This window comes from Balaenoptera physalus (assembly GCF_965194825.1).
Source record: "Balaenoptera physalus genome assembly, chromosome: 18".
NCBI lineage: Eukaryota > Metazoa > Chordata > Mammalia > Artiodactyla > Balaenopteridae > Balaenoptera > Balaenoptera physalus.
In genome coordinates, this window is record NC_138899.1 from 68994828 (window position 1) to 69020209 (window position 25382).

Consider the following 25382-nt stretch of genomic DNA (forward strand, 5'->3'; position numbering starts at 1 on the left):
AACTAGTGGAACTTTTTTTTTAATTAATATATATGTATATGTGTGTATATATACACACATACACACACACACACATACATGTATCTCCCCACTGTCTCCTCACCCCACTTCCTTTCTGAATTACTTTTGAAGCAAATTCAAGGCATAACATTTTATCTGTAAATCCTAAACATTTATCTCCGAAGATAGGACCCCCTTTTTAAAATATAACCACAATAAGGTTATTGCAGATTTTTTTTTAACATTGTTCAGTGATTTCAAATACCCCATCAGTTCAAATGCCTCATGTATGTGTTAGTAAATTGGTTTGTTCCATTCAGTATTCACACACACGTAGCACTTGGTTAGTATGTCTCAAGTCTCTTAAACTATAACAATTTCTCCTCCCTTTTTTTTTTTTCTTTTCTTTAATAAGCGGTCATTTTTCCTGTAGAATTTCTCACAATCTGGATTTTACTAATTGCATCCCTTAAGTGACTTTTAACATCTTACTCTGTTCCCTGAATTTCCTGTAAACTGCTAGTTACATCTAGAGATTTGATGAAATGCATGTTTGAGTGTTTTAATCAAAAGAAGTGTGTGAGTGATGCTGATTACTTCCTTTTGTGTCGTATCAGGAGGTGTGTAATCTCTGATTTTCTCTGGTATTAAGAGGGATTCTTGGGTTCAGGAGTTGTTAGCTTGACCCACCGATCATAAAGTTTGTCATTAACCCAATGGTTTAGCAGTCATTGATGATCACTGCCTAAATCCAGTATTTCACTGTGGGTTGCAAAGTGGAATATTCTGACTGTATCATTCCTTCTTCATGTACTACCTGGAATTTTATAATGAAAAAAATTTCATCCTCAGCTATTCGATAACGCTGAAATATCTTTCATATATAAAAGGTAAGATAAAAGGCAAGTTTTCAAAATAATGAGATGGTTCCCTGGCATCTTACAAAGGTGACTAATTTTTTATATTTAGTATCATTATGAATCCGTGATATAAAATTTTTCATGTGTTTTAATACATTGCATTAATTATTCTTTTTGCTGCTTAAAATTTCCCCCTCACAGGCCAATGGGAGCCTGTCAGTTGGCTACTTTGTCATGATTGTTGGTAGCCTCCTTGCTTTCCCGTCTCTGACCACCATTGTACATTTCCTGCCCTGGACCTGAATCAGCCATTCCTCTTAGGAGCATTGGTTACTTTTAGTAGGAAATTGAACTTAGAAACCACCATCTGGACACTAGGGGTGCAGAGCAGGAACTCTTTAACCACTAGTCTGGATACTGCCTTCATATTCATACTAATCAGAAGCATATTCAATTTCAGTATGTACCCAATAGAATATTATAAATGGCCACTGAAGTACAAATGAGTAGCATTCCAAAAGTTGGTAGGTTGATTGTTTTGAAAGCAGAAAGTATACCAATGGAAACAATGTTACAAAGAATGGTTATTTCCAGGGCTAGGTCCCCACTGAATATGGAAGGGGGTTATATAATGTTAGCAGTGGGATGGTGCCTACAGCCTACAAGTTTGATGCCTGACTCCAAAAAATAGTGTATTCTGAATTCAAATCTGGGATAAGTATCAAGAATATATTCTTAAGCATTACTGATCCCTACTCTGGGGGTTGGGGGACTCTTCCCTTCCTACCCTGGGTCAACCTGGTCTCAGATGGGAGGTCTGCCCTCACCTACAAGCTCTACCTGCAGTGTGTCCTCGATCACATAGGCTCCAAGTGGGTTGGGGCCTCGCTGTGTGTGTACCAGGGATTGGGAGTTCAGGGCATCTCAGAGTAGATGACACTTCTGTAATGACTGTTCCCTTTTAGATCTGGGGTGACAGAGGCTGGGGAATGACAGGTGAGAGGAGACAAAGAGCCTCCTAGAGCATTAGGGAAAATGCTTAGTTAGGGAAAAAAGGGCAATAATAATCAGTTCACAAATAGGGGACTGACTGGTTTGAATTTTGAAGTCACCTCCAGACCATTGTTAATGGACTAAAACTGAATATTTCACCCCAGGGCGAAAAAATCATGCAAATGATGTATTCTAATGTAGCAAATGTTTAAAAAGGTCAACAAAACACAATTTCTTATTAACATATCCGCTTTTAGATTTCCTTTGTTGCATTTATAACTGCTACAGAGATGCCACACCTTCATCGACAAGAAGATGAGAAGTTCTTCTTAAATGCCAGAGGCCAGAGGGAAGCCTTACCCAGCATACGGGACTCGCCTACCAAGCAGCTTTCTGTGGTCGTGCCTTCATACAATGAAGAAAAACGGTGTAAGCCCTACTCGATTTTTTTGGTAAGGGGTAATTTGGGAAGAAAAGGAAATTTAAAGTATGGACTTGGCCAGAGCGTTGATACATGTGGGCTGTGGAGAGTGCGCAGCTGGTAGTTGTAGCTCAGAAGAAGAAGAATGAGTGTCAGCAGCCACGTCAAGTCTAGGGCTGAAGTGTTCTAGAGAAGTGATGAGCAAGAGGGAACAGACGACAGACATTCCAGGTGGAAGTGGCCGCTGGGGGACAGTCCAGGAGGGACTTGTTAGGTTATTCAGGCATTTTCCGTATGTAAACTGTGTTCTGGGACTGGGCAAGTCGTTTTCAAAAGCAATTTTTAACATATATTTTTTTCTTTAAGTGCCTGTAATGATGGATGAAGCTCTGGGCTATCTAGAGGAGAGACAGGTATTGTGTTTTCTCGTCCAGTATGGGGTCTAATTAAAACTAGAGCAGGTCATCAAGCTGTGGACCCCAGGCTAGATCCACTGTGAGAGGCAGTGCCGGCCGTTCTCGGGCCATCGTGGTCCTGGCCTCTGCGCTCAGCATGTTGCCAGCCGTCAGGCATTTGCAGGCAAGCCCGACAGCTCACTCCCTCCAGAGCAAACAGGAGAGCTGATGTTCCTCTTACGGACTCTGCCTCCCCCCTTTGATCCTTTCTTGCCTGATGATATACTTAAAATTGAGTGATAGTGTGTCTGCAGACTTTGTATGACAGCACAATGCTGTTTCTGCTTTTGTGACTTTTAAGTAAGATGTTTATTTGAAAAAGACCTATAACTAGAGTGAAATCATTTTATATGTCTTTATTATTCTGTAGAGTCCCCCCCTCATTTATTTTCCTCTGCTTTCTCTGCATAAAGAGAAGAAAAGTAGCATGTGCCCCTCTTTTGTATCCGCTGCCATTGGAATCCCTTTGGAGAGTTTAAGAAAATAAGTAAGATTTATGGCTGTTTCTTTTTTTTTAGAAAACTCCTTGTTTTGATTTACTTTGTTTTAGGTTTTTTTGGGTAAAGGGAAAAGAGAAGGTTCATCGAAAGAGGGAAAAAAGGAGGAAGAGGACTGAGCCCTTATTATATTTGAGTTTCTGCCTCTTCTGTTATGTGTAATCTGCACACCAGCCATGTGGACTAGGTTGTGGGTTTTTTTGCGGGCCCAAAATGCTAACTTGCCCGAGGTCATAAAGCTAAGAAGTGGCACAGCCACGTGGAACCTGCACCCCTGACTTCAGACCTCATGGCTTTGCCTTGTATACCTCATAGCCTCTGAGTGGCGCTCAGGAGGGCAGCCAGGGGAGCGCGGGAGGCCCACAGAGATTTGGTCCTTGTTCACCCTCAACTCCCACCCAGTCTCTGGTCTCCTTTCTGTCCTTGGCCTTTTTCCTTTATGTGCTTTGTGCACTTATATTTATGTTCATATTTATACATATCAACACTAAAACAATTGTTTCTTTTTTTTTAATTTTTTTTTTATTGAAGTGGAGTTGATTTACAATGCTGTGCCAATCTCTGCTGTACAGCAAATGACTCAGTTATACACATGTATACATTCTTTTTTTTAATATTCTTTTTGATAATGGTTTATCACAGGATACTGAATATAGTTCCCTGTGCTGTACATTGGGACCTTGGTGTTTATCCATTCTAAATGTAATAGTTTGCATCTACTACCCCAAACTCCCAGTCCATCCCTCTCCCCCACCACCACCTTTGGCAAGCACAAGTCTGTTCTCTATGTCTATGAGTCTGTTTCTGTTCTGTAGATAGGTTCATTTGTGCCATATTTTAGATTCCACATATAATTGATGTCATATGGTATTTGTCTTTCTCTTTCTGACTTACTTCACTTAGTATGATAATCTCTAGTTGCATTCATGTTGCTGCAGATGGCATTATTTCATTCTTTTTTATGACTTGAGTAATATTCCATTGTATATATGTACCACATCTTCTTTATCCATTCATCTGTTGATGGACATTTAGGTTGTTTCCATGTTTTGGCTATTGTGAACAGTGCTGCTGTGAACATAGGGGTGCATGTATCTTTTTGAATTATAGTTTTGTCCGGGTATATTCCCAGGAGTGGGATTGCTGGATCATATGGTAATTCTATTTTTAGTTTTCTGAGGAACATTCTTACTGTTTTCCATAGTGGCTGTATGAACTGACATTCCCACCAACAGTGTAGGAGTGTTCCCTCTTCTCCACACCCTCTCCAGCATTTATTTGTAGACTTCATAATGATGGCCATTCTGACCGGTATGAGGTGGTACCTCATTGTAGTTTTGATTTGCATTTCTCTAATAATTAGTGATGTTCAGCATCTTTTCATGTGCCCACTGGCCATCTGTATGTCAACTTTGGAGAAAGTCTATTAAGGTCTTCTGCGCATTTTTCAATTGGGTTATTTGTAAAACAGTTGTTTCTTAACTTCTTTACAACGTTATTAGAAATCTTGATGGCAGTCATGCCAAATTGTGGTATTTTATTTTTGCTTCTTGCAGAAACAAGATCCTGCGTTCACTTATGAAGTAATAGTAGTTGATGATGGCAGCAAAGACGAGACTTCAAAGGTAAGTAAACTTGCTTTTAGAATTGCCAACAGATGGAATAATTTGCAAATGTAAAATCATATATCTGCTCGTCAGAGAACCCTAAAGGTGTGCCAGATACTCTCCATTTAACATAAGTGGGTAGTAGAAAAAGCAGAGAGATTTCATATATGGGAAGCTGGAAAACATACCTGCCTTTCCACTGCTCCTTGAGACCAGGGAAGCTTGGAAGGTCACCAAATAGGGAGAGAGTACACATAACAACAGTTCACCTTGGCCTCTGGGGAACCCTCTTTGCCCACCAGTTTATGGTTCCTTTTATTCTAAGCATAATTCTTTTCTGTATGCTCCACCTTAACTTATGGTTTCTAAAGTAGTCATGCAAATAGGAAGACACCTTCATATCTGCCCCTGGGGATTGGGTATGTCCTTTGGCCTACCCCACAGTCCCTTCTAGATTGACCCATGGGGTGACAGTATCTTAGGGTTTATCCTCTCTCCTTCCTGCATTCCTAGACCTGTAACTGCTGGGCCCTGGTGCATTAATCCTGCAGTAGTACATGTATTAAATCTTGTCAGTGATCCTGATAAATTACTCTCCAACATCAAAGTATTTTTGTTATTACAGCTGCTTCACATTTTGTTTTTTTGACACTCATGTTTCTATAATAAAAGATTCACTTACGGTGCTATTAATATTCCTGTTAAATGGCAACATAATAGATCTTAAAATAAATATACAGGGAAATATCTGTTCACCTGATTTATTCATCAGTTATGATTTTGGTCAACTCCAGCTGTGCAGGAAGTGCTGGACACTGGCTGGACCCCACAGGTACACGCGCCTGCCCCCTGGTGTAAGGAGCCCCCAGGACAGTCGGGCAGCACGGCGCCAATTTCTGTAATGCAGGTAAAACTGGAGCCAAAGAGAAAGATGCTGAAAAGAATTTGAGAGAAAGAGAAGTGACTTCTGAACTAAACCCCTAAGGGTGATGATGACTGGGAACATGGAGGATGGTACATTCAAATTGGGAAAAAATAACGTGAACAAAGGCATAGAGACCTGGAAGTACTGGTGGATCTGTGTTAGGAAGAGTAGGTGCTGCACTTGGAATAGTATGACATGAAAGATGAACACCAACTGTCCAACAGTTTATTAGCATATGAAGGGAGTGGTGTAGAAAGTCAGCATCGGGCATCTACTGCTGAGATGACAGAGCAGCCTCAGCCCAGCTGAGAAGAAGCAGCTTTTCCTGAAGAGTATTTCCTTCAAGGCCTTTTGCCATGTGAGTCTCAGGCTGCTCTCTGGAAGGATCCAAGAGGGAGAGGTTCGCACTTGTTCCTGGGAGAAACAGAAAACTTGAAATCATAGTTTGTAAAAGTTTTTTTTAAAAAAAAGAAAAAGAAACTCTTTTCCCCTAAGTTGAGTATTTATTGTCTTCCTGTAACACGTTTCACTCTCCGAGGGGTCTGGGAAAAAATTTAGATATAGTTCTTGTTCTTAAGGAATTTTAAACTAAGGGGTAAAATTTATGCCAAAGTACAGAATAAGAGACTATTGCATTTGTACAGAGATATTTATTACCCTCAAATAACATAAGATGCCAGAAAGGTAAGCATTCCATGTGAGCTGAATTCACAAATGGTGAGCAAGTGTCAGCTGCTGCCGTGTTCTGCAGGGCATACTGTGAAGTGTCAGTGTCTGTATAGGCCAAGCAGGTGGGCCTCAGTGGTGTTTGCTTCCTTCAAAGCCAGATCACGTCCCCTTTAGAAAGAGCCCTCATCCTCGCCTGGTCAGGTGTCTTTCAGTGCACTCAGCTACATGCCCAGTGACTTCATCTTCCTGGTTTGGGTCTTATGATGACTATCATGCTTTCTGCCACCCCAGAACAAACATCAGCAACTCAAGTAAATGTTCTCTGAATAGACATTTCTTGAGCCATTAACATGAGTCAAGGAGTAGGACTGGTGCTAAAATACAAAGATGGAGCCGTGCCTCTGCCTTCAAGGACTTCACATCTAATACTGGAGACACGCTCCAGATAAATAGAGCACAATATGTTCGATATTTTCATCAGTTAGAAAGTGTCTCATGAGGGGAGCTTATGTAATAGAAGGTGTTTGATTATCTCATACGCCAGAAGGTCTGGACATTGTTGTTTCAGCATTAGGACAGTGTCAAATGGCTGGATCCACGTCTTTTCAGTTACCACACACTCCCTCATCATCAAATGGGCACAGCTCCAAACATCACTGATCCTGAGGCAGTTGAGACAGTCAGGACATTAAGAATTCTCTTGTGTGCCTCTCTCCTTTTATAACCAGGAATAAAAATCTTCACAAGAAGCTCCCACCCTCCAGCAGACCTCCCCTAGAGTCCATGAGCCAGAACTTTGGTGACATGGCCACCCTTGCCTGCAAGAGGGGCTGGGAAAGTATAAATACATGGTAACAAGGATTTGGACCAATCATGATTCATCTCCTAGGACTGCACACACTGTCACTATGCAGACTGGGGCCAAAAGAGCAAGGAAGGAGGTGTTGTTTGTTGGGTAAGCAGCTAACAGTGCCACCACAGTCCTGTAATAAGAGTATGTACAAAGGACCGTGGCTACCCTTGTTCACTGAGATTAATTAATTCCAGGCTGTGTGTCAGGCACTAAAATATTAATCCTTGGGACTTCCCTGGTGGCACAGTGGTTAAGAATCCACCTGTCAATGCAGGGGACACAGGGATCACCCTGGTCTGGGAAGATCCCACATGCCGCGGAGCAACTAAGCCCGTGCGCCACAACTACTGAGCCCGCGCGCTCTAGGGCCCGCATGCCACAACTACTGAGCCTGTGCTCTAGAGCCTATGCTCTGCAACAAGAGAAGCTACCGCAGTGAGAAGCCTGCACACCGCAACAAGAGTAGCCCCTGTTCGCCACAACTAGAGAAAGCCTGCAGGCAGCAACCAAGATCCAAAGCAGCCAAAAAAAAAAAGTATATATATATATATATATATATATACACACACACACACACACACACACACACACATATATATATATTAATCCTTGGCTTTAAGTAGCTCATAGCCAGGTGGGGAGGGGCTACAGTTCATTAATGAATGAGTGGTGCAGAGTGATTTATAGCAAATATAGATCACGGTTCCATGACTTTTATTATTAATAATAATGAAGTCAGGAAAGTTTCAGGCATCCCGGAGTCTTGAGCCTGTGCCTAGTGGGAAGATCTACAGATGAGAGAAGTAACAGTTGAATGGGAAAATGCATTAGGAATACTTATTAGAATTATACTTTTTCCCTGGGGAAGGTGACAATGGGCGTGGAAGCTAGGAAGAAGAAATGGTGTTTGAGCTGAGTCTGAAGACAGGAGTGCAAACACCAGATAAGAATAGCTTCACGGGGGTTTCCTTGGTGGTGCAGTGGTTAAGAATCCGCCTGCCAATGCATGGCACACAGGTTCGAGCCCTGGTCCGGGAAGATCCCACATGCCATGGAACAACTAAGCCCGTGCACCACAACTACTGAGCCTGTGCTCTAGAGCCCGCGAGCCACAACTACTAAAGCCCGCATGCCTAGAGCCTGTGCTCTGCAACAAGAGAGGCCACTGTAATGAGAAGCCTGTGCACCGCAACGAAGAGTAGCCCCCGCTCACCACAACTAGAGAAAGGCCGCACGCAGCAATGGAGACCCAACGCAGCCAAAAATAAATAAAAATTTAAAAAAAATAACTTCACGACTGCCTATGGAAATGAGCGTCAGAAGACAAGGGTGCCGTTGATGAGGAGGTTCTGCGGAGGGTGATGTGGAAAAGCAAAGGGCATGAGCCACACCCCAATGGCTTGAAGCCTAAATGAGGGACAAAGAGATGTTGATAGCAAATACAGATCACCATTTCTTGACTTTGATACTAGATCAAAGAGTAATGGCAGTCGCTTAAGATAACAGTGAAGTCAAAGGAAAATGTTTAAGATGCTGGAGTTTTGAGCACGTTAGAGGCTGAGGACCCAGCAAAGAGGAAGAGATTGAAGATTCAGAAGAGGACAGATCATGGATGATTATCTGCTGAGAGCCAGGAATTCGAGTGAGAAGATTTGGGGAAAATGGTCTAGGATACGAACAGCTTCTCTGGGGAATAAGGTCAGTTGCTGACAAGTAAACAGGTCATTAGGCAGTATTGGGAGCCCAATCATAAATGTGTACCAGTCAATTAGAGCGTGGGTTTTATTTTTATTTTTTCTAGCAGCTTGGTAGCCTAGGCAAAAAAGTCAAGCGAATAAGAGGTGGCCACTACCTGTTCTGGTGTTTCCTCTGCAGGAAAGTGAATTGTGACTTCGACCTAGTAGTCAGGTCAGAACACCTGTTCTGGTGTTTCCTCTGCAAGAAAGTGAATTGTGACTTCGACCTAGTAGGTCAGTGTCGGATCTTGGCACCAGGAATTCAACAACTCCTCTCAGCCACCAAAATGTGCGGTGGGTATAATCTAGTCACAAGGAGAGGGCAATTAGAATAGCAGTGTTTAAGCCAAAATCAGAGACCCAGTTTATATTGCTGTCTTGGAATTCAAATTGATTTTATTCTGACTTTTATATAATTTGACAGGTAGCTTTTAAATATTGCCAGAAATATGGAAGTGACAAAGTGCGAGTGATAACGCTGGTGAAGAATCGTGGGAAAGGCGGAGCTATTAGGATGGTAATACCTAATTTCAATATTTTTATTTGAAATATAAAGGTATTTTGAATAACCTCTTTTGCAGATTACAGTACGTGTATGTTCTACAGCCCGCTAGTTAAATACTAGTCTTTCAAATTAGTGGTAAATTGCTTTTAATAATAACTTCATGCATATATGTATATATAATATGATCAAATTAAAAAATATCGTGCCATATCTATAACATACTGGGTGACTCAGGAAAATGTTTATCTTATTCAAAGTTGAAAACATTGCCCTCTGTCTCTTATGTCTTTGACATAGTTACCAGATAAGATTACATGATTTTTTGCAGTTTACAAAATGCTTTCGTGTATTGAGTTTTAACCTATATGAAGGTGCTATGCAAAACATGGTAGTGTGAATTAAGATAAATCTGGGACTTCCCTGGTGGTCCAGTGGTTAGGACTCCGTGCTTCCACTGCAGGGGTTTGGGAACTAGGATCCCCAAAAACTGCACAGTGCAACCGAAAAAGAAAAGATAAATCTGATATGGTCACTCCTGATGTAATTTACAGTCTAATACAAAAAGTGATTGTACTTATGAGAGAGGCACAGATGAGGTACAGTAGAAGTTCCAGGAAAGAAGAGGTTACTTTGAGCAGAGGCATATCAGGTAGGAATCAAGATACACTGAAAGAAAGATCTAAAAGCAAGATATGTGAAAGAAAATCCAAACAACAGTGCCTTAAATGACATAGAGGTTAATTTATTTATTTTGTGCCTCCAAAAGAAGTCTAGATGTAGGCAGTCCAGGGCTCATTCAACAACTCTGTGTCCTCAGGAACCCAGCTTCCTGCCTTTTCACTCCCTCTTCCTCCTGCCCACCTGCACACAAGGTGACTGCGGGAGCACCAGCCATTACCTCCTCATTCCAGACAGGAAGGGCGGAGGGCAAAAGACGCACACCAGTTAGTTTGCCCCTTCTGAGGAACTTTCCCAGAAGCTCCACCCAGTGACTGGCCAGAACAGTGTCACAGGGCCACCCCTATTTCCAAGGAAGGCTGAGAGATGTTTTTTCTGACATTTTCATTCTCGGCCAAATCAGGGTTCCATTTGTAAGGAAGAAGAAAAGAATAGGTATTAGGTAGGTAACTAGCAACCTTGGGCACATGAGGAAAATAGCAAACTTCACAAAAGATATGTCCCTGAAGCCAGGCCTCCAACGATGGTGAACACTGGCTTCCACTTGCTGACTGATTATTTTGAGCTAGACAGCAAAAATTTACCACTTCAACATAATTATCACATTTAAACCTCCTCACATCATCTCAGTGAGTTAGGTCCTATTATTTTGATTACGTAGATGAGGAAATTGAGGCATAGATAGGTAAAGTGACTTACTCAAGGTCACATAGATAGTAAGGCAAGATTTGGTTTGGGTTAATTTAACCATGAAATCGTGCTCTTCACCTCCCTGATCCCGTATGGAGAAAGATTTGAGAGAAGAACGTGCCAGTCAGCAGAGCAAGAAAAGACAGAAAAGTAGGTTCTCTTGGGATATGTACTAGAAGCAGTGAGTTTGCCCTGACAGGGTCACAGGATATGCAGAAGGGAGAAAAAGAAAATAAGATTGATGCAATATCATCATGGGCTTTAAATGCACCCATTCATTTATTTATTCAGCCCACATCTGAGTGCTCACTAAGTGCCAGGTACTTCATTAGAGACGCCAAGATGAAAGAAAGATACCTGTCCTGTCCTTAAGGTATCATAGTTCACTAGTGTTACAAATGCTTCAGTATAAATGCTCTGGGAGGAGCAGCAAAGACTTCCCACAGGAGATAAATTCTGGATGAACTTTTGAAGGAGGATTAGGAATTCTCTAGGCAAAAGTCGAGGCAGGGAGCTTGCAGAGGAGAACATGAACAAAGACACAACAAAGGAGCTTCTAGTGGTACATGAGGCTTGACTTTAGAGATATGCTGGACGGTTATGTGAGTGTAGATCACAGACTTTAGGCTAGGGGCTCTTAGACTTTCACCATTGACAGAGGGACAGCAGCCAGCGCAGTGGTGTAGGCAAGGTACCATGAATATTTGGGTTATGATGGTGACACAACAGAGGAAGAGGAAAAGACGAATATGAGAGGTAGAATTGTGTCAGGTGATTGGAGAGAGCAGTGAGTTACCAGTAAGTAGCCTTGGGTACCTGAGAGGAGGAGGATGTCGTGAGAGAAGAGGTGAAACACTGGGAGAGGAGCTGGTTTAAGAGACAGTGTGTTTAGTTGAGTTTGAGCCACACTAAGTCTGAGATGCCAAGTAGTGGTATCCAGAATAGCCTGGTGGAGAGGGTGTGAGAGTCATCCACATGTATCAGCTGAGAGTTGAAGCCATTAAATTGGCAAGGAAGAGGGTATAGAAGAAAAGGAGAGCCAAGAACCAAGCCTTGGGGCAAAGAGGCACATGAGGAAGAAGAAAAATCAGAAAGAACAGTCAGAGGGGAGAGGGTGTGACTGAATGGACAGTAATGGGAGCAGCTGACTTAGACTCTTTCCAAGAAGTCTAGCAGTGAAGTGGAGGCCATCCAGATAGGATGTGAGAGTAGCAGGCATTCAGAAGCCCCCTTTAAAAAAACAAGATGAGGTGGCTGAAACAAGTTTGAGGGCAAAGGCAATTTTCCATTAATATTGCATGACAACCTACAGTTCAGCCTTATCATGTATCATTGAAATAGTTAGTCCTTTATTGTTTTTATTTATTTCAAACTTATAGCTACAGATTTTGTGCCTTGCAATGTTTACTCTTTTCTAAAACTTAATATGTGATGTTTATAGATTAAATATAACATTTTTATTTCTGCTTTTTTTACCCATATTCTAACAGATATGATAAAAAAAATTACAGATACTAATTAGTAGCCTTATACTATACAATAATTGATCAAATTTCTGTCTAGATTTGTATACGTACATCTTATCTATAGTCACACTGCTGAGTGACATCAAAGCTGTATTCTGTATCAAACCATAAATATATTTACACTTAAGACACACTGTATTCACTCAAATGCACCATGAAATTAAGAGTTGATGCATAAATCACTTCTTGGCCTTTTGGCTAAGATCAAGTGAAGAGTTGATGCATAGTTTATTTCTGGGTGAAATATACACTCGTAGAGCCATATTCTGCCCAAAAGACCAATCAATTCAAAATTGAATGGCATAATTTTGCTAAGTGTCAGATGCCTCAAATAACAAAATAACATTTGAATATATCCATACTTTCTAAATTTTAGTGACGTTCCACATTTCTTTATTCAACAATTAATTTAAAATACTTCAGATCCCATAATAAAAAATACTGAAGATCTAAAATGTTATGATGTATTTCATAGCAAAGCTATCTATGTTTCGTTCTTCATATGCTGCTGTAAGGAACCCCTGATCCCTTTTATGCACCATAATACATATACAATACAGATATAATATTTATGATAGGTATTTTACATTTTTATTCTTACTGATGCAGCATATCTTTAACTTATCCAAATCTATTTTCTTATCTTGATATTTTCCAAGGTATTAATAGTATGACTTCACAAAGTTTTTAAAATCATGAAATAGACATTAGCTACTTTTGGAAAGATCTTATCAATGTAATTTGCGTTCAGTGAACTTCGGCCTCTTTCTGCCATTTCATACCTAATATTTAATTCTTGGATATTTTAAGTACAAACTGATATGTCACCAAATTTAACAAACTGATATGTCACCGAATTTAACCTTGATTTTAAGCAACTTTCTTTTCGTTGAAATTTTTAAAATCCAGGGTGTATTCAGTTCTCGAGGAAAAAAGATCCTTATGGCAGATGCTGATGGAGCCACAAAGTTTCCAGATATTGAGAAATTAGAAAAAGGACTGAATGATCTACAGCCTTGGCCTGTGAGTATAAGAATATAGTTTAAACAATATTCATTAAAGAATAGAGGGGGTCTAAAGTAAAATTAAAATGATGTTTACCTATAAGTTAAACAATTGGGAAATTTTTTTTTTTGGTGTGAAATTCCTGTATACAGTTCCACAGCAGAGCTAATATTTTATTATAAACATTTGCTGATTTTCTGAGATTCACTTGACAATTACTTATTTAATATTCTGTCCATCTCTCTCAATTTTAAATTGCTTTACTTCTACCAGAGTTTTAATATTTATCATGCATATTTAGCTAAGTTCTCTCCAGAGAATCTACAGAGACTTGATGTTTCTCCCACATTATTTCTCTACCTTGGGGACCCAAGAGTGGGAGGGAGAGTGGAAGGTGTCAGATTGTTAGCTGCCTTTATGTCATTCTGAGGTGGGGCAAAGAAAAATTAAATGATTCAGCCAAAGTTAGGGGGTGAACCAAACCATACACTGGAAAAAAAATCTGAACCTTCCTCTTGTAAATCCAGGCCCTCTGAAAAGGAAAGGAGTTCTGATGTCATCTTTTTTCCTAATCGTAACCCAATTTACTGCATTGTTACTATAAATGTTGAGTTTTAAAGAACTAAAGCATATGATTATGTTTAAGCTGTTAATTCACAGCCTGTTCTACAGCACCTCAGGGTATGCCTGGTTATTTAAAAGTATCACGACCCATTTAAATTAGTTTGAACTCAATTTATTAAGAATTGTTATCAATATGCATCATATAACACTTTTTGGAGGTGGTGGAAAGCAGGTAAATGATAGGTGGTTAAAGTTCCAGTCAACCCAGCGAGCATTATTTTTGAATTGGGACTCCTATCTACTACTGATTCTAACAAAGCTTGTAAACAGTCAGTTGCTCTCAGAAAGCTTATACTCTGAGCCTAACTTGCATAGTGGAATTAGGAGTCTTTTTAATTATTGAATTAAGTGTTGGTAAACTTTTTCTATAAAGGGCCATATAGTAAATATTTTCAGCTTTAAAGCCATACAGTCTCTGCTGTAACTACTCAGCTCTGTACATAAATGAATGACTGTGCCTGTGTTCCAATAAAACTTTATTTACAAAAACAAGCAGTCCAGATTTGGCCATGGGCTGTAGTTTGCACCCAGCACCTTTGATCTAATTCATTTATTTATCCAGTATTGGAAAATTTTCATAACTGACAAGTGAACTTTCAGTCTCTGCTGGTGTAGCTCTAGTGATGCCCAAGCAGCGCATCCATCTCAACTCAGTTGTGAAGCTCCTCTGGACATTAAATGCAAATCTGTCTCCTTTTAATCAGCCCCTTTGGTTGGTTCTGTTTTTTGTAGCTGCACAAAACAGTCTATTTCTACTTCTTAGTGACAACCCTCCAGAGAGTTAAAGCTGTTTTCCATGTGTCTTCTCTAGTTTGGGCTGTCAGTAGTTATTCCAGTTTTTAAATAGCAGGTTTCTTTTTCTTATCATCCTGGTCATTTTCCACCGAAGCTGGTGAAGATCTGGTTACAGCGTGACATTGTTACCTCATACGACCAGTTTTTTCATAGCAGTTGCCGTTGAACCTTGACTCCCATCCTTATACTGGTACAGTTGTTATTTCTGTTTCTGTGTTTCTTTTGCTTTGTTTTGTTTAGGAATGGAAGTGTGGCTCTTAATTTATCCATATTATACATCAGCATGTTTAATTTCAGTTTCTCAAGGTATAGGTTCTTATTCTACCTTTAATGCAATTGGTATTCCCTTCTCAACTCATTTAAGCCACAAATTCCATAAGCACTGCCTCACGTATATTCCCTTAAACACTAATAAAAATTGACTAGAATAGTTCTGAAAATAATGAAACAGAAACATGGGTTTCAAAGTAGTCAAGTCCTATAGTGGATACACGACTGACTCACTAGATGGCAGAAGTTAACTTAAATGTCTTTTACAGCATTGGTTTGACAGGCTCCCCAGCATGTTCTTCAGTGGCTTCTGCTGTTTTCTTTCTTCTCAGCTGATTTTATTTTTAATTGCAACAATATGAAATTTGCTGCTACAGCTGACCCTTGAACAACAAGGGGGTTAGGGGTGCCGACCCCCGGCCTCCCTACACAGGCCCAGTTCAACCCTGTGTTGTTCAGGGGTCAGCTGTACTTCTTACTTGTAAATCCTCTTAGAGTAACCAGGTCACATATTCTAGTCTGATTATTCTTACATGGTGAACTTAAAAAATTTAAAAAGTTGCCTGCACTTCCTCCTCTGAAGGTAATTGTTCTTTGAAGGTTCGGAACTATTGTAAATGTGTATAATTTAAGTAGAGCTTTGTATGACAAACAAATGAAATAGGGATTTACATTTAGTTCCAAGTATTTTATTCGTATCTTTTTTAAGTGCAAAACTTTTCTCCTAGCTTTTCAGTGTCCTAACATGTAGTTATTCTACCTCTTAATAAAAATATGCTTGATTTTATGTAATTTTTTAAGCAAAGTATATAATGATCACTTGTTTACTGGCTTAACTATTCGAAATAGAATTTAAAAAACCCATGAAGGGGCAAATAGATGACAAGATGTCTTATTCCATAATCATAGAGTAAGTCCTTAGGCCATGACTTGGATCTTAAATTCTCATTTAGACATAGTTTCAACAAGCTTGGCTTTTAGGTTTTTAAGGCCATAAATAATTAAAGGTAATGGATATGAAAGAGATAAGGAGTAAAATTACATTAAGAAAAACTATAGGAAACAGATATTAACCACGCACAACTCAATCTGGAGTGATTGCTAACTAATGACCCTGTGTGTTCCCTTGTCCTAAGTATGGTAAGTAAGTTCCCTTGGCCAAGTAAGGTTTGGTACACCGACATTTTCATATGTGTATTCATGGCTTGGTTGTTCCTGAAACAAAAGAATGTGATGATTACTGTTTCCCTTTTTTTGTGGACCAGGTGGTCAGGTCTAAGAGCCTCGTATATTTGTTTCACCCTCTCAATATATGGGAAGATGACCAGGCTTCCAAAAGAGATCCCTTCATTTCCCACATCATTCATCTTATAGACCAGGCAGTTACACAGGCATTTTTCTGAGATCTTTGTGAAAATCAAACAAAGGAGAATAAGAAAATTTAAAAGGTAGTCTTGAAATCCTAAAAAGAGGTAGATTGTATGTAATAAAATTTCACAACAGTCTTTGTCAGCAGATCACGAAGTATGTTCCCAAACCTTTGAAGGGCAAGGGCTGCCTATCAGAGCAAGTGTTTGTTTAATGCCAGTGAACCTAGTTTGAAAGTGTGTATCTATCTCTTAGGGAACAGCAAACTCTTTCTGTAAAGGGCTAGAGTGTACAGGCATACCTCGTTTTATTGCATTTTTGCATTATTGCGCTTCTCAGATACTGCCTTAATTAAGGATGTATATTTTTTAAGACATAACGCTATTGCACACTTAATAGACTACAGTATAAACATAACTTTTATATGCACTGGGAAACCAAAACATTTGTGTGACTCACTTTATTGCGGTGGTCTGAACTAAACCCGCAATATCTCTGTGGTCTGCTTGTAAATATTTTAGGTTCTGTGGACCATGTATGGTCTCTTTTGCAACATTTTTTTTTTTAACAACCCTTTGAAAACCATTTTTGGCTCACAGGTCATTCAGAAACAGGCAGCAGGCTGACTTTGGCCCATGGGCTGTAGTTTCCCACCCCTGTTCTAGAAGATTGAAACCTTGATCTTAACAACCACAATTTTTCCTAACCACAGAAATTTTCATAAATTTAATATCCTCATGATTGTCAGGAGAAGATACTCCTAATTTATTTTTTTATTTAACTTTTTTTTTTTAAGATTTTTTTGATGTGGCCAAATTTTAAAGTCTTTATTGAATTTGTTACAATATTGCTCTTTTTTTTTAATGTTTTGGTTTTTTGGCCACGAGCCATGTGTGATCTTAGCTCCCCAACCAGGGATCAAACCTGCACCCACTGCATTGGAAGGCGAAATCTTAACCACTGGACCGCCAGGGAAGTCCGAAAATACTCTTAATTTAAAAGGCAGGAAAGTAACAAGGCACCTTTCATCAAATAAAAGGGAGAAAAAGAATGAATGTTGCCAAATTTATCTGTTGAGACTGGAGACTGATACAATTTTTTTTAGAACAAGTTGGAAATATGAATCAAAAGCTTTAAATAATTTAACATCCATTGACCCAGACTTTGAGAAATTTATCTTAGGAAAATTAAGAATGTGTATAAAAATAAATTGCCAAGGGTTTTTGCTTTTTTTTTTAAATACAGCAGTGTTTTTTAATAAGAGGAAAAAAACTAGAAACAATATGAAATGTCCAGTATTAAGTTACAGTGGTTAAATTCATTATTATATAGGATGGCTATTCATTATACATGATTAAGTGAAAAAAGCAAATTTTAAACATCCTATATATGGAACTATCTATAAAGTAATACGGTAACATCAGTTGTCTCTGGATGGAGGAACTATGGATGGATATCTATTCAATTTTTTAGATTAATTTTATTTTATTTTTTTTTAACAGTGAACTCATATTGCTTTTGAGGGAAAAGAGGGGGGGAATAGTTTTAATCAAAACTTTTTTTTTAAATAAATAAAATTTTTTCTTAACTCACTGGTTTACTTCATGTATCAACTTTTTCGTTTCTGTTCGTATTGGGTGAATATGACTAATCTTACTATCTGACTTTGACTAATTTCTAAATTGTTTCAACGTTGTTTCTATATCTCAACCTCATTTGGAATCAGTTTTGTCTTTCGGACAAATGCCTGTGCCCTTTTCCATTTCCGTTTCCGTTATGTTTCTTAATTTTGGACGTGGAGTTCAAATAGACCTAGATTCAAATTCCATGTGAACTTGGGCAACTTAATCCATCCACCTCACTTTCCTCATCTATGACATAAGGACAGTGTGCCCAAATTCATAATCCTGAGGTAATGATTAAAATTTTTTAAATGTATGTCGAGTGTTTAGCATGTGTTCAGCACTTAACAACCATTACCTCTAATTGTTAACATTTTGTGCTTTATTTTCAGAACTAATTCTGATGTTACTGTTTATAATTGTTAATGTAAATTGGATTTACCTAATTCTTCTAGTCTATTTCTTCTGTCCAGTGAATTTGTGAGAAAACACTTAACTGAAAAAGTAATAGGAGAGATTCTGATGAAGCATTTCTCTCTAGAATACAACACAGTACCATCTTTTACCACTTTTAAAAGCCAGCTATCATAGTAAATAAAATTAAAAAAAAAAAAAAAAAAAAAAGTAAGAAATTCAGCCAAACTCTGAAAGAGGCTTAAAGGAAAGAGACTCCATGTCTACATACATTTTCTAATATGGGAAGTTTTAAAAACAAGAATATCCTTCATTCCTGAAGAATAGCTAACTACTCTGAAAGCTGCTTAGATGAATTCCACCTGATAAATCGTTATCAGGGATTCAGTTCTTATTTGGAATGACAGATACACAAAACTCTCTTAAAAGCTTTTAGAGACTTACCCTGAAAGAAAAGGAGATTTTAAATGAAAGCTTTTGTTTTTTATTTGTTTTTAGTTTAAGTGACATTTTAACTCTACTTAGTCCCTGAAAGGTGGGAGGATGTTCTTTTTTACCGGTTGCTCAGTAATGTTACTGCTCTTTTTGGATTCAGACTTAAAGCTCATTTGCCATATACTGTTGAACTTTCAATGTGGTTCTTCCTTAAGAAAAACCATTCTCTCCCTTCCCGAGCAAAATACCTCTGCCAGAAAAAGAAGGGAAGAAATTATTCCCACTGTTAAATAGTAAGCAAAGTATATAACAGATAATTTCCAAAAGAAAATATAGATGGCTAATAAAAGCTCTCCAAATGTTTACCTTTTATTAAAAAAAAAGGAAATTAGATTATATGTGGTAATATTTTCCCCTTATCATGTTCACAAATTTAAAATGAAAATAATTAGAACTGACAAGAACTACTGATGAAATAGTCAATATCATACTCAGTGGGAAGGTAATTCAAAGAATAATTTGGCCCATTTACATTAAAAACACTCATACTTTTAACTTAGTGTTCTAGTTCTATGACTTTCTCAAAGGAAGAAATCCAGAATACAATGAGAGTTTTACATTCAAAGACGTTCTTTTAGACACCTTTCTAATAACATGAAATTAGGTGAATTCACCTACCAACATGTAGGTGAATAGTGAAACCATGGTTAATCTATATGGTGAAATACTATATTGCCCTTACAGTTGACACAAAAAAAGAAAGACATACAACACTACTGTAAGTTCTTGAAAAATAAACCTGAATCTTATCAAGCCTCTAACTCTTAACAGCCAGTTTATAGGAAATAACAGAGGAACATGTTAAATGTCACCAGGGGGGTGCAGTCAGCTAAATTTAGAATCTAGGACACTGTACAGGACAAATTACATGGTTTCTTCAACAAATAAATTATAAGAAAAAAAGTTAAAAGAGGTAGGAGGAACCCAGGGATAAAAGAAATGCCAACCAAATTGTATGAATTTTGTTTGGCTCTTGATTTAAAAAAACTGAAAACATTTATGAGATAACTGAGCAAATTTGAAAACTGATTGTATATCTGATGGTGTTAAGGAATTCTTAATGTTTTCAGTATGATAGTGGTATTGTGATTGAAATATATATTAATTTATAGTATATGATGCCTAGCATTTGTTTCAAAATAATCCCCAGTTGGGTAGGGTGGTAGTAAAGGGCTTCAGAGAAGGCAAGATTGACAGTTGGCTATGTGTTGGTAATTGTTGAAGCCAGGTGGTGGGTACATGGAGCTTCATTTTCTTATTCTCTCTACTTTTGTGTATGTTTGAAAATACCCATAACAAAAAGCTCAAAAACAATGAACCTGAATGTAAGAACTTTTTAGGTTACTTTATATGAAGAAAAGCATGGTATACATGAGTAAATTTCAGCTATGGTTTTTTAAATACAGAGGGGAAAAAAAGAACACAAGGAAATACACTGCCTCCTGGACCTTTGTAGGTCCTTTACCTTCTTTTCTACCTAGGATTTGTCACTTCAGAGAGTTTTCAAATCCTAACTCCTAAAGGTGATGTTTTTTAAGCTCTGTCCCTACAGATAGCGCCTATATGCCTCTTCCCAGCAACCTTACTGGGACTAGCATACAGGGAGCGATTTCCTAAGCCAGTTTTTTTCTAGACTGGGGCAAATAGAACTTGAGAAAGGCAAAAAAAAAAATAAAACACAAGGAAATATACAAAATGTTATCAGTGGCTGCTTTTAGGTAGTGAGATTATGCATGACTTTTTATAATAATTTTTTCATATACATGTAAATTTATATGCTTGCCAATTTCTTTACAATGAACACTTTTTAATTTTATTTATTTTGATTAATGGTTCAAAATTCAAGTGGTATAAGAAGTTATCCAGTGAACCTAGCTCTGCCCCTCATTTCTCAGTCACCAAGTTACTCTCAGAAGTTAACAGTGTCATCCATTTCTTGTATATCCACCTAGAAGATGTATATATGTATCCTTTATTTTTTAAACACAAATTGTAACACACTATCCACTGTTCTGTTGTTTCCATTTAATACCATATCTAGGAGATTGAGCCATATGCGTACATCGAAGTGCTTCCTCATTCTTTCACAGCTAGTCCCTTTGGGTGGACGTACAGGTTTGCTGCTTGAGACAATACTGAAGTGATCAACCTTACATGAATGTCATTTTACACAATGCAAGTTTATTACGGGAAGAATTCCTAGTTGTAAAATTGCTGGGTCGAATTATGTGTATATTTGTAACTGTGATAACGGTTTTCAAATTGCTGTCTATGTAGAGTGTGTATGCACGATATGGCAAAAATTGATAGGTGTTCTTTGCATTTTTCTTAGTATTGATATAAGTATGATTGAGGTGAGGATCTTTTCAGTTGTTCTTTTTGTGAATTCTCATTCATAACCTTCACCTCTTCCCAACTGAGTTGTTGAGTATTTTTCTTTATAATTTGTAGGAGCACTTTATGTATTTTGGAAATTAGCCTTTTGTCTGTAATATAAAGTACCAGTATTTTCCCCCAACTTATTTGTCTTTTAATTTCTAATATGGTTGTATTTTTCTTGTTTTGCCTCACAACAATTTTTAAAATTTTATTGTCAAGTTGATCTAATCTTCTGGGTTTTGTATATTTGTGCCTTCCTTGGGATCATATAAAAAACGATTTCTGATTTACACTTAAATCTTTGATGTATCTGGAATATGTCCTAGTCAGTATGTGGCTCAGGTCCAATTTAATTTGGTTTCCAAATGGCTACCAGAATGCCCCACAGCATCTTTTTTCCACTGATTTAAAATGTCATCTTTATCATACTCTTAAGTACCCATATGTTTTGTGTGTGTGTTTCTGGCCTTTCGATTCTGATCCATAGGTTTATCTATTTACATTCTAGTACCTTAGTTTTAATTATTTTACCTTTATGATGTATTTTTAAATCCTCTGGAGCTAGTCCTTCGTCACTCTTAGAATTTTCTTGGCTCTTCTTGGTTCTTTATTTTTCAGTATTAACTTCCAAATCAGCTTGTCTCAATCAATGAAAAATTATTTTTATGTTTTCGTTGGTATGGCATTAAATTTAAAGATTAGCTTAATGAGCATTGCCTTTTCAGTGCTGTCAGTGCATCCTCTCATCCATGGTCATGGTATGCCCTCTGTGGTTGGATTTTTTTGTTTCCTTTGGTTGCATTTATATCTTTCCTTTATTTAGATCTTGCCACATTTCTTGTAAAGTTTATAGGTTTTTCTTATTGATGTTATAAATACTGTCTTTTCTTCCATTATATCTTCTGATCGCTGTTTGTACATATGAAGGCTAAAATATTATATATATATTTATTTTGTGCCCACTCTTTTTACATTCTCTTATTGTTTGTAGTAGGTTTTCAGTTGATATTCTTGGGTTTTCCATAATGTAATGATTATATATAAAATCATACCATCTACAGATAACGCTTTTCTTTCTAATACTACTAATTTTTCTTATAATTATATTGATACAGTATTTTCAATTAGAAAAATCACTTAAATATATGAATTTTGAAATAATGCATGCCTCTTATATTTAGCCCTGAATAGTGTCATCCTGGTAGATACAATTAGACTTGTTTAAGTTGTACATATTCTGAATTCCTCAGTAAACCTTTAAAGATATTTAATGTTACTTTTTAAAAAAATAGTTTCTAAAAAATGAGATATTCACATTGGAAATAAATATTTTTATTAATGATACTTATTTCATTGCTTTTTTCCTCAGGATCAAATGGCTATTGCATGTGGATCTCGAGCTCATTTGGAAAAAGAATCAGTTGCTCAGGTGAGGCTTTCATCATGGATCAGTTTTTTCCTTTTTTACGTACACATTAGCATGAGATAACCTTTCATACTTAATCTCATAAAAATGAGGTTCCTTTCAGAAGAAAGGATTAACATATTTAGGAATTGATTTTTTTTTTTTTTTTCATGAGTATACAGGGAGGATGTAGACTTCACTTTGATTTTGGATACAAGCAGCTCTTTTTTTTAAGACACAAAGAGAGTCCCCATTCAGTTATTATATAAGGCAAATTTCTCCAAATGATGCATTTTCGAACCTATCAACTTGCCTTTAGTTTTTCTCATGTCAGCACACTTAAGTACTATATTTTAAGTTTCACTCAAAGTTTAAATTTTTTTTAACTGTTCCTCTTAGAAAAGCATTATACCTTCAGATTTATAAAGTTGTACTGCCCTTTTTCGTATATTCAAAAAAATCACTGAAGACATTAACTTCTTCAGGTTGTAATTTACAGATTAGGCTAAGAAGCTGGAGTAACTTTGAGGAAAAAAATATAATAAGGAACTACTCTATGCAGTATTTTTTATTTTAATTATTTTTTCACTTAAAAACGTAGACCTAATGTATCAAGCTCCATAATTGTCCATTATATTCTTAACGGTTCATCTACTAGATTGGTCAAGTAGATCAAGAATATTTTTCAGTGCAAGGTCAAAATTATCTGGGGTGTTTTGTTTGTTTGTTTGTTTTTTCCTTTAATGCATGTTCCTAGGCCAATCCCAGACACTAAATCAGACTCTAGCCACGGGACCAGGAATCTGCCTTTTTAACAGTTTCCCAGGTCACCCTATGCATACCAGAGTCTGAGAACCAGTGGCATAAAAGATTGAACCTTTCCCTTAGTGATTCTGAAATAGGACATGAAAAAATTCTAATTTTTTTCCCAAGATATACTGATGGCAGAGTCATAAAATCCCTTAAGGATTTTGTTCAAATGTGGAAACCTGAACTTTCCTTTTTTTAAGAAATAAATTATTTTAACATCTTCAGCATCTAGTCCAAATGTAACTCTATAACCCTATGGACTGTTATTGGTGTTTCAAAAAGGTTAATCTGTTAACCATAGAGAATATCAAACTCCTAGAAATTTAACACTGAAAGAGAGTTTAGAGATTAGCTAGTCCAACTTCATCACTTTACTGATACACAAGAGATAAGAAAAAGTGTATGTGCAAAATGTTCAGCACATTATTTATCACTGTGAAATACTAGAAACTATAAAATACTAAATCCCAACACTAGAAAGTGTACATATTTCCCCTGGATGAAATGTCATGCAGTGATAAAATAGATGATAATGGAGACGGTATAATCATGTTGGGAAATACTAAAATATTAGGTTGTATGGAGAAAAAACAGTATGATATTGTAAATACAGTATAATTGTTTGTGTAAAAAACACTTAATGAAAATAGACTGATGTTAATTTAAGGGTTTTGTGAGTAAATTTGGTCCTTTTTAAAAATATATATATATAGATAGGGGAAAAGAGGATTATCTACTTGGAAAGGAAAAAGGGTTGGAGAAATAGGAGGCAGTAATTAGGAAGCAGTTGAAGTAATCTAGGCAAGAAATAATTGGGACCTGTATTGTTGGTGGCAGTAGAAAAGAACTGTGGTTTTTGATTTTGTTTTTAACGGTGCAAATTCTTTTCACTTAGAACTTCCACTGGTTGAAAACTCTTTGAATTTTTTCCAGAATAGTAAGATGAGGCTGTGCTGTGGTCTGAACCTTCTTTTACCTAGTGATGCTTTTAACCAGTCATCAAGGGATCTGTTCCAGGATCTATGCGTTTATAATTTATCTTGTCATCTATCCATCCATTCCTCCATCTGTAAAACTTAGTTACTGACATAGTGCTTTTGGACCCTACAGAATTGGCTGCTACTCTAGAAAGAAAGGGTAAACTGGTCCACTGACTAGAGATCAGCAGTTGTCCTCTGCAGACGCTACGTATAACTCCTGCTGAGTAGGCTTGTAGTTCAAGTCCAGTGATTCTCACAGAACTATACCTGTCTTATAGAAGGTCATCTCCAAGGGGCAACACAACCATCTGCCACATGTCCAAGAAACTGCGGCGTGGCCTTCCACTTCTCAGCCACTCGGGTGTTCTCTTAATGTGCCATAGGTAATATAAATCCTGCATGGTGATCGATCTGTGGACAGTGAGAAAATTATAGAAGTATTAATTAACCAAGATAGTAAACAGCAACTTCAGTAGCTTAACTGTGTAGTTTTCAGTCTTATCTGTCCTAAATACCTTTACACATATTCTCAGTTAATCCTCCCGTCTGTCCTGTTGCTCTCTTGGAAGACAAACATGCATGATACCGCACCATTGGAGTCTTTCAGGCATCCTTAAAAGTGTTCATATGCCCATGTGTTCTGGATAACAGTTAAAACAGTCATGTTTATATTGTCTGGGTATTCTCAAATTTATCATTTTTAAAGGATTCAAAATAGAATCCATTACTGTTTGATCTCTTTAGATCTTTTTTTGAAGAGTCTGCTTAAGTCTTAGGACTTCTTTAACTTCTCTTTTTAA

The 25382-nt window shown here is 37.5% G+C and overlaps 1 protein-coding gene and 1 long non-coding RNA gene across 6 annotated transcripts in view; one reads left to right on the top strand and one right to left on the bottom strand.

The window, feature by feature from the left end:
• Window positions 1-25382, top strand: part of ALG5 (ALG5 dolichyl-phosphate beta-glucosyltransferase) — a 39317-nt gene that overhangs the window by 2324 nt on the left and 11611 nt on the right. For 2 of the 5 annotated variants that reach the window (XM_082435722.1, XM_082435719.1), the window contains exons 2-7: window positions 2111-2282; window positions 2641-2687; window positions 4783-4851; window positions 9441-9533; window positions 13325-13438; window positions 22757-22816. In XM_082435722.1, coding sequence (XP_082291848.1) covers window positions 2144-2282; window positions 2641-2687; window positions 4783-4851; window positions 9441-9533; window positions 13325-13438; window positions 22757-22816 — 522 coding nt within the window. In that variant the 5' untranslated portion in view covers window positions 2111-2143. Of the gene's footprint in view, window positions 1-2110; window positions 2306-2640; window positions 2688-4782; window positions 4852-9440; window positions 9534-13324; window positions 13439-22756; window positions 22817-25382 lie in introns of those variants that run through there. The other 3 variants (XM_082435720.1, XM_082435721.1, XM_082435723.1) reach the window with 3 other exon arrangements.
• LOC309647889 overlaps window positions 4858-25382 on the bottom strand; it is a 29762-nt gene continuing 9237 nt past the window's right edge. Inside the window, exons 2-3 of the long non-coding RNA XR_014256366.1 lie at window positions 24850-24993; window positions 4858-9321 (exon numbers count right to left, since the gene is read on the bottom strand). This is a non-coding gene — a long non-coding RNA (uncharacterized lncRNA). The remainder of the gene's footprint in view (window positions 9322-24849; window positions 24994-25382) is intronic.